At 42.9% G+C, this 9,814-nt stretch overlaps 1 protein-coding gene across 2 annotated transcripts; it reads left to right on the top strand.

Annotated features, from left to right (window-relative positions):
* The first annotated feature begins 219 nt into the window (after positions 1 to 219).
* Positions 220 to 5,240, top strand: AGO7 (Argonaute family protein). 2 transcript variants are annotated; one of them, XR_016043394.1, is made up of 4 exons: positions 227 to 1,046; positions 1,518 to 2,784; positions 3,404 to 3,555; positions 3,691 to 5,240. XR_016043394.1 is itself a non-coding variant. In XM_006844766.4 (3 exons), exons 1-3 carry the CDS (start codon positions 791 to 793, stop codon positions 5,207 to 5,209), a joined length of 3,042 nt encoding a protein of 1,013 aa, XP_006844829.1. In that variant the 5' UTR covers positions 220 to 790; the 3' UTR covers positions 5,210 to 5,240. The 2 variants fall into 2 exon arrangements, 1 of the variants encoding a protein (XP_006844829.1); XM_006844766.4 differs by lacking the exon at positions 3,404 to 3,555 and having other exon boundaries at positions 220 to 1,046.
* Positions 5,241 to 9,814: the final 4,574 nt, after the last annotated feature.

Genomic DNA, 9,814 nt, shown 5'->3' with positions numbered 1-9,814 from the left:
CCAACCCTCCTAACCACATGGCCTTGAACCCATTCTAGTCTAGACCCAACCTAGGTGGGCCCTACCAGGCTATTTACCACAATCTTTAGGTCATAATGCATTCTACTCTTCTTTGATTTTTTGCCGAGTCAGCTCGATCAATCCGAGTCCCGGTCATAAGCACTGTGTCCTTCCACTTAAGGAAGCAATTTGTCGTATCATTATAAATTTAGTTGAAGGGGGGGGGGGGGGGGGCCAAAAGAGAAAAGCAAGGCGGTAGTGCGAGAGTCAGCTGCGCGTGAGAGCCACCCACTAATACTCAACTTACCCTCCCTCTCCCTCTATTTTCAATATCTCCATTAATATTTATTTCTTCAAAAACATTTAATGGTGATTTCTCTCTATAGAACTCTCTCAATCTCTCTTCGTTTTGAGAAACCCCTCTAAACACTGGGGGCAAAAGCAGCACCTCAATAGTCTTTACTGCTAGAGACAGAAAGGAGCGATGCTAGTTTCTAGTGAGAGAGTGTTTAATAACAAAGAGAGAGAGAGAGAGAGAGAGAGAGAGAGAGAGAGAGAGAGAAGAGGGGATCCTCATATCTTTCTTGTTTTTTGTGAGAGAGAGTTGAGTTATTATTCTTAGTTTCCTCTAATCATCCATGACAAAAGAGTTTGTAGAGAGAGAGAGAGAGAGAGAGTGGTGGGTGGTGTTCTCTGTTTCCTCTAATCTCATTCATGACAGAGAAAGATAGAATATGATACATGATGAAGTGAGGGAGAACTCTCTTTCTTTTTTACTGTGATTTGAGGCATGGAGGGGGTTGCTGCAAAGAGAAGGTCATCAACAACGAAGGAGAGGAGGAGGTGCAGTCCTACTCCCATTCCTCCTGCTCCTGCAACTACTTTTATTAGAGGAAATAGCAACAGCAGCCGCAATGGTGGTCTCTCACCCTCCACTCTAATGGAGTTGTGGTATCATCTTCCCATCCCCTACCAACCCCCTCTTCCTCCTCCACCTCTCGATCCCCCTTATGCATCATCACAAACCTCATTCACTCTCTCTCAAGGTAAAACTCTCTCTTTCTCTCTCTCTCTGGTTTAAGGATTTTTGCTTTTTTTTTTCCTTATTGTTTCTCAAACATCATAGTCCCCCTTTTCCTCTTCCTTTTAACCATAGCCATAATAAGGGAATATATTTCCTCAGAATACCATTCTTCCTGCCTACCTACATGTAGAACATTCAACACCTCCCCTCCCTCTCTCTCTCTTTCTCTCTATCTCCCTCTCTCTCTAAAACCCACTTATCCACTCTCTCTCTAAACCCACTTCTCCATTCTCACCTGTCCAATTAGTCCTCTCTCTCTCTCTAAAACCCACTTCTCCACTCTCTCTCTAAAACCCACTTCTTCATTCTCACCTGTCATATTCTCCATATCTGTCCACTCTCTCTCTAAAACCCACTTCTCCATTCTCACCTGTCATATTTTCCATATTAGTCTTCTCTCTCTCTAACCCACTTTGCCATGTTTTGCAATCAGTCTCTGTACCAGTAGAAGAGCTCAAAACCGGTAGCAACCTTTCCATCTCAGTGGATCACCATCACCAATATAAGCAGAAGTTGAACCAGCAGCAGCAGCACAAAAAGGCACTAGTTGCAGCGGTGAGGAGGCCTGATTCTGGAGGGGAAGAGGGCCTTCGGATTCCACTCCTCGCCAACCATTTCCTGGTTCGTTTCGACCCCTTGCAAACCATTTTCCATTACAATGTTGACATATCCCCCCGCCCCACAAAGGAGGTGGCCAGGCTCATTAAGCGCAAGCTCTTCTGTGACAATCCCTCCCTCACGTCTTCTGCCGCCTTTGATGGCCGAACGAATCTGTACAGTCCCAGCCAATTCCGCAAGGATAGGCTCGAGTTCTTTGTTGCTCTCCCGATTCCATCCAAAATGGGAGATACTCCACAATCGAAACCGAGAACAAAACTAAAATTCTTCAGGGTAAACATGAAGCTGGCCTCAAAGCTCGATGGCCAAGACTTGGAGCGCTTCTTGAGAGACGTGGACCATGACGAGGAAGAAGAAGATGCGAATTGTGGTGTCCCTCTCCCCCAGGACTATCTCCATGCTCTCGATGTGGTCTTGAGAGAGAACCCAGTTGAGACATGCATCCCTGTGGGCAGGTCCCTGTACTCGAGCTCCATTGGAGGAGGGGCCAAGGATATCGGTGGAGGAGCCGTCGGATTGAGGGGCTTTTTTCAGAGTCTGAGGCCCACCGAACAGGGCCTTGCCCTCAATGTCGATTTCGCAGTGACCGCCTTCCACGAGAGCATCGGCATCATCCAATTCCTCCAAAAGAGATGCGAATTTTTGAGGGACCTCTCCCAGAGGAAGAGCCGGGGATTAGTCGGTGAGGAGAGGAGAGAGGTGGAGAAAGCTCTCAGAAACATTAGGGTTTTTGTGTCCCACAGAGTCACCGACCAGAGGTACAAGGTCTTCAGCCTCACCGAAGAGTCGACTGAGAATCTGAGATTCAAGAGCAGGGGCGGCGAGGACATAAGCCTGGTGGATTATTTCAAGGAGAATTATAACCATGACATTCAGTTCCGGAAGTTGCCTTGCCTTCAGATGAGCAGGAGCAAGCCATGTTACATTCCAATGGAGCTCTGTGTCATCTGTGAGGGTCAGAAGTTTATGGGGAAGCTCTCGGATGAGCAGACTGCAAGGATCCTCAAGATGGGTTGCCAGAAGCCGTGGGAGCGAAGAGCTATCATTAATGGAGTCATGGGAGGACCGGTTGGCCCAACGAGGTAGGTAGCCTATCGAGCCCAATAACTTTATGTAGAAAGAGAATACGAAAAGTATTCCGTGAGTTTCCCCATTTTTATCTATTCATCTGTTCTCTGAGCTTTCTTTCAAAATTCAAAGTTTATGGAGTTCGTGAAAGCTGCCATTTTATCCAGTTGCCTCTGAATCATTGAGAAACCCCATTTGTTTCAACTGCTTATGAATTTCACTGCTTTCTCCCAAGTAGTAAATATTCCTACTGATGCCTATTCTCTGAATTTATTCACCTCTGAAGACTGAACCCAGACAGCAGATGTACTTATCATGCTTTTCATTCTTCTTGTGATCTTGAGGTTTGTTGTTTTTTCCTTTTCTCTCTCTCTCTCTCTCCTTTGTGTACCTGAATCAGGAGGAGTGCCTTCACTTGAGAATGGAGTAGTAGTTCATAATCTCATATAGGATCATTTGGGGCACTTGTTATTGTATGACTGCAGCATTTTTCCCATCACTTTCTTATCAAGATCACTAATTCTACTGTTAAATTATTTCTTTGGAGCGTTTATTGTTTTTTTTTTTTTTCGAGAATTTTTAAGGTAATCTTACTGCTCAATTCTTACCAAATTTATAAACTCAAATATTTAGAAGCCTATATGCACCATGATGTCTCATCATTATCATCCGAGGCTTTTCCCAAACTATTTGGAGTTGGCTGCACGGTCTGCCATCTGCTCTATCAAGGGTCAATACCAGTGAGGCCATGAGTCCTGTACACCATGATGTTTATCCTCCTCATTGTATGTCTTTTCTCTGTTTGTTCAAGTGCATGTAATGTGTTCTTTGAGAAATTTGAAGTAACTCCGTTGTGACAATTAAGAGCTAACACAATTTTATCCCATCTTTCTTTTGATCATTCATGGAATGACTCACAGTGGCAACATGGCAATAGACTTCAACCTCCATATATCAAGAGAGATGACTAGATTAACAGGCAGGGTCCTCCAGCCTCCAAAGTTGAAACTCGGGGATGGTGGCCGAGTCACAGACCTCATCCCAACTCGCCACGACTGCCAGTGGAACCTTCTTGAGAGCCATGTGCTGCAGGGGGCTCGCATAGAGAGGTGGGCTATCATCAGCTTCGGAGGCACCCCGGAGCAGCGCTCATCTCTCCCCAAATTCATCATCCAACTCGCCCACCGTTGTGAGCAGCTAGGCGTAGCTCTCAACAAGGTCCCAACTGTGGCCCCACAATTTGAGCCCATGCAGGCCCTCAACAGTGTCTCGTCTCTTGAATCAAAGCTTCGGAAGATCCACGAATTAGCCTCCAATCGCCTCCAGCTCCTCATCTGTGTCATGGAGAGGAAGCACCGAGGCTACGCCGACCTCAAACGCATCTCAGAGACGAGCATCGGCATCGTGAGCCAGTGCTGCCTCTATCAGAACCTCATGACACCAGGCTCTCAATTCTTGGCCAATTTGGCCTTGAAAATCAATGCCAAGACCGGGGGGTGCACTGTGGCCCTCTACAACTCCTTGCCAGCCCAAATGCCCCGTGTGTTTGGGGACTCGGAGCCAGCCATATTCATGGGAGCGGATGTCACCCACCCCCACCCTCTCGATGATCACAGCCCCTCGGTAGCCGCAATCGTGGGCAGCATGAACTGGCCCTCCCCAAACAAATATGCATCGAGGATGAGGTCTCAGACCCACCGCCAAGAGATCATTGAGGACCTTGGGCAGATGGTGGAAGAATTGCTCTTTGATTTCTATCGAGAGGTAAACAAACTGCCCAAGAGGATCCTCTTCTTTAGGGACGGTGTGAGTGAGACCCAATTCTACACGGTGCTCCATGAGGAGCTGCCGGCTATCAGGGCCGCCTGCTCCCGGTTGAAGTTGAATAACCACCACCAGAATACAAAAGGAGCGTCTTACAATCCAGCCATCACTTTTGTGGTTGTACAAAAGCGGCACCACACCAGGCTTTTTCAGGCCACAACAAACCCCCAAGGCTTGCACTCAGTTGGCAACAACAACATACCCCCTGGCACCGTGGTGGACCGAGTGATAACACACCCCAGGGAATTCGACTTCTATCTATGTAGCCACTGGGGGACCAAGGGGACAAGTCGCCCAACCCACTACCATGTGCTTTGGGATGAGAACTGCTTCTCGTCCGATGAGCTTCAGAAGCTGGTCTACAGCCTCTGCTTCACCTCCACCCGCTGCACAAAGCCCGTGTCCCTTGTGCCACCTGCATACTACGCGCACTTGGCCGCTTACAGAGGCCGCCTTTACCTTGATAAGCCCCCACCGCTCAATGGCGGTGGCAGCGGATCCCTATCTCCTGATTATTCAGCGTCGTTTACTCCATCGAGGGCAGGTCCACCCCCTCAAGCTGCACCCTTGCCGAGGCTTGCCGGAAACCTCAAGAACCTCATGTTCTACTGTTAATCCTAATGCCCTAGTTCTAACCTTGTGCTTATACTAACTTGTTGGGTTCTCTCTACCTACATATATGACTCTGTATGTGTGTGTAGAGAGCTTCTTTCTCTTAACCCTTTGTTGCAAAATCAAAGCAAGTTTTTGTGCTACTCTCCACTGAGTATGGTGGTGGTGTTTGTACAGATCTTTGAAATACGTATGTTTGCCTCAAGCACTTCCTTTTCCAAATAAAAAATATGCTTCACTAACCCAATAAGTAAAATCGATTTATAAGGCACTGCTGCCATTACTCGTTCGTCCACCATTCTGGTTACTGTTTTTTCATTTTGTTTTTGGGTTTGGGTCTTTGTTTTAGTCTCAAATCACGCAGTAGTGGATCCCTCTAATCCCCCAGTGGCTACATAGAAATTGAATTCCCTCGGGTGCGTTATCACTCGGTCCAGCACCGTGCTAGGGGGTATGTTGCTGTTGTTGCGGACTGAGTCCGAGCCTTGGGGGTTTATAGTGGCCTGAAAAAGCGTGATGATAACAGACCATTCTTATTGTTTTAGGGTTTGGGCCTTTGAATGGATCAAAAATGTCATTTTCTGTGACAAAGAGAGAGAGAGATAAACACTATATTGTAGCTAATCACCGCTGTTCTGTAGTTTACCGCAAAAACCATTAAATGATATTTGTTTCTCAGTGAATCTTCTCCCTCTACATGGGTGGTTTTGCCTCAAACTCCAAGATGATCGTATTTGTTTCTCTGAATATTCTCTCTCTACATGGGTGGTTTTACCTCAAACTCCAGGATAATCATATTTGTTTTTCTCTCCATGTGGGTGATGTTATGGTGCTTCTGCATGGGCTTTGTATGGGTTCACCATCTCTTGATATCGAATATGCTCTGTCTCATCTCAGTTCACTTTGAGCCTCTCTCTTATGTATATTTTTTTTCTCTCTCTCTCTGTAGCAGCTGACAGCTTTTTGGTCAATCCTTTTGAGCTTCTTTAGTCTGAGACTTGGGACTGGTAGTGTGTCAGGAGGACTGAGGGGTTTCACAACAGTTTCTTTGGGACCTTGTAAATAATAAAAGTGACAGATACCTTGTGTCATGGACGTGTGAGTGTGGCTAAAAGATTAGGCCCTTTCTCTCTCTAAACACCCAAAAGATTCATAGTGCTGCTGCCACTTCACTTTCCCTTTTGTCTCTCCAATCAATTGGGTCTCTCTCTGTTAGTGACGACTGCAACTCTGCAACACACTACCTGCACCACCCCCTCTCTCTCTCTCACTAAATGTGCCTGTACCTTACCTTTTTTTGCCTTTTCTTTGTATTTTTCACTGCAAACGCCATTCTGTCGTTTTAAAGTTCGAACTCTTGGATTTGAATTTCGAAATTGAGGACGCAGGCGTCAGAGGAGTAAAACTGTGAAACTGAAGAAGGACCCGAGGTGAGAGAGGCAGTAATGCGGTTGAAAATTTTGATGCCTCCCTCTTTCCTCTGTGTTTCCCACAGTGCCCCTCCTCTCTCTCTCTTGTGTCAGTCGTTGTAGCCTGGCCCCATGGCTACGAAAGGATTGGGCCTGGTCTAGAACAGCTCAGCAATGTACCGGGGCCATTGAAATTCGGGGCGGGCCTGGGCCAACGCAAGGTTCTGTGAACAAGCAGGGTCCAAGGGCGTAGCCCAGTTGGATTGGATAGATTCCGATCACCCGATATGGCCAGCCTAGACCTAGTTGAGCCAACGACATTTATAGAGTTCAGAATTTATCAGGTTTTGATCCGAAACCCAAAATTTGAACAAAATTTGGAATCAATGGGTAGGATTTAGATCCAAAATTTGGATTCGAATATAATTAGGATTGGATCCGGGTACAAGTTGATCCGATCAGTATGAAACCCTGTTATTAAAATAGTATATATTATTTTATATATACATGTATGTTATATAATATTTTTTGTTATATATTATTTAAAAAATGGCCTTGTGAGACCCCGCCACACCCATGTGTAGGCTTCAAAAAATCACCATTAAATTTGGCACATATCTCCAAAAAAGTCAAATCCTACATCCATGTGATAACTTTTTTAGATATCTGTGACAAATTTAATAGTGATCTTTTAAGATCTTATAACTCATATTATTTTATAGGGAAAATTACAAAAAACACCCTAAAATGGACTATCTATGCAACATACCCCTACCCCAATCTTTTCTTTCACTTTTTTCTCCATGACAACTTTTTCTCGCAAAAACTCCCTAAGGTAAAAAGTTATTATTATTTGGATGGAAATGCCCTTCCCGTACAAACCAAATCAATTCGCGAGTCCCAAGTAGTGTATTGTCGGGGCTCGTCTTTGTACTGTCGGAGCACGTCTTTGCACTATCGGAGCATGTCTTTGCACTGTTGGAGTGCATTATCATAATGCCGGAGTGTTATGGCTCAGACCTACATTGTCGGAGCGCACATTCATAATGTCGGAGCGCTTGTTTATATTGCCGGAGCGCGGTCCTCCATTGCCGGAGCGCTGTGGCCCCAAAGACTTCATTGCCGGAGTAGAATGCCGGAGCGCGTCTTTGTACTACCGGAGCGAGTTCTCATAATGCCGAAACGCTACGACACAAACCTCCATTACCGGAGCGCACATTCAGAATGCCAAGCACGTGTTTGTACTGTCGAGGTGCGTGTGAAAACAAGAGAGAGAAGTCCGTGTGAAAACAAATAAGGGTAGTTTAGTCGTATTTTATGCTACTTTTGGGTTGGGGGGTTATTTGCAAAGAAAGGTTGTTTGGAGGAAAAAAGTGAGAGACAATATTGGGGTGGGGGTAAGTTGCATAGATAGTCTATTTTAGGGTATTTTTTGTAATTTTTCATATTTTATATCTATAAAATAAATTTTTAAATCCAATTGGGCTAGGATCCTAATCTGAATCCCATGTATACTTTCAAATCTAGATCTGAATCTAAATATTCTGGATCCCATTGGGTCCCGATATAGATCTAGATCGTATATATATTTTTGGATCTGAATCTTGATCCAATTCAACCCATTCTCTAACCTAGTCATTTAGAATTCGTACTATTTCAATAGGTGGGCTTGGTTGTGGGTTGAAATATGAAAAAAAAAAGATGATATATAATAAAATATATAAATATTTATAGAAAAATTTTATGTAAGGATGCAATTTTAATTGTAGAAGTAAAGTTGCATTAATCTAGACCATTTATTTTATTTGAATGGTGTAAATTTGGTATTTGTCTCAATAGACATGGCACTTTTTGACACTACCTTGAAAGGTGTGTCAAATCTACACCATTCAATCTTGGAAAAAGTTTATATAAGGATGCAACCTTATAATGTAGAACTATGAATGCATCTCAAAAATCCATCGGAAAACGTATTTTTAATGTTGAAAAACCCTCTCGACATTGAGATGTATGACCATGAAAAATAAAAAGATTTTAAGTCTCAGAAATAGTGCATTTTACAACATATTATCTACATCGTCCATTTTCAAGATTTTCATATGTTTATAGATCTACTTGATTTTAACCGTTTTTGAAATTTAAAATTTTATAATTAGATATAAAAATAGATTTTGAGTTAATCCTAAGATCATTTTACATCAAAATTATATGCCATGATAAAATTTGAAAGTGCACCTTACCTCTACAGCTACGGATGCATCCGTATGCCAAATGCACCCTTCAATCTTACTTCTATGAATAAAGTTAGGTCTTTATACAAACCGCACCCAATAGTTATTACATATGTACTTTCTTGGGAACATACTATACATTTACTCTTTAAAGCAAAATGCTTGGAGATTTTATTTATTTATTTATTTCTATTTGGAATATTAGGATCCATCTTATTATAATTAGTTGAAGATTTTTCTAAGGAAAAGAAAATTGGATTTCAAGTTCTTAAACACTTAGATCATTCCCTCCAAAAATTGGATGGTTCCATTACAATCTTGGGATGCCATTTTTTTTAAGCCTCAAGGCATTTTTAAACACTATGATACCTTTAATTCATAATACAGTAACTTATTCTTCATAGGTATTTTAGGTAATTAATAAAAGACAAATAAAAAATCCTTAATAGCACATAACTATGGGTGCGGTTTGTATAAGGCCGAGGCTTTAAACAATCAAAGTAACGCGTACCTTCAAATATTGTTGAGGAACGTGGATTCAATACTAGAAATCTTTGTAAAATTTATTTTGTCACTAATTATAAAATTTAAAGCTTCAAAATAGTGTAGATTGAGCAGGCTTATGAAAACTTGAAAATTTGACGGCCCAAAAATGCATTAAATGATACACTATTTCCAAAACTTAAAATTCATTTTTTTCTCATCTTCATGTATCTTGAAATCGAGATGATCAATTTTAAGATATTTCGTTATCAAAACAACCTCTTCAAATAAAATTTTTAAGGTGTGCCCTAATTTGATTGTTTAAAGCCCCGCACTTATAGTATCTATTCAGTAATGCGGTAAATGACATTACCTACATAAGCTATAATATATAATGTGGTGGGGGAGAGCTTCACTATGGCATTCCCCTTGGAAAAGTCAATGGAGCTCCAGTCTTAGAGAGCCCTCGACCTCTCAATTTCTGG

The sequence above is a fragment of the Amborella trichopoda genome, chromosome 10, assembly GCF_054954075.1.
Source record: "Amborella trichopoda isolate Santa Cruz 75 chromosome 10, AtrichopodaSantaCruz75HAP2 v2.0, whole genome shotgun sequence".
In the NCBI taxonomy this organism is placed as follows: Eukaryota; Viridiplantae; Streptophyta; class Magnoliopsida; order Amborellales; family Amborellaceae; genus Amborella; species Amborella trichopoda.
Note: the sequence above shows the minus strand (reverse complement) of the source record. Positions and strands in the feature narration are given on the sequence as shown.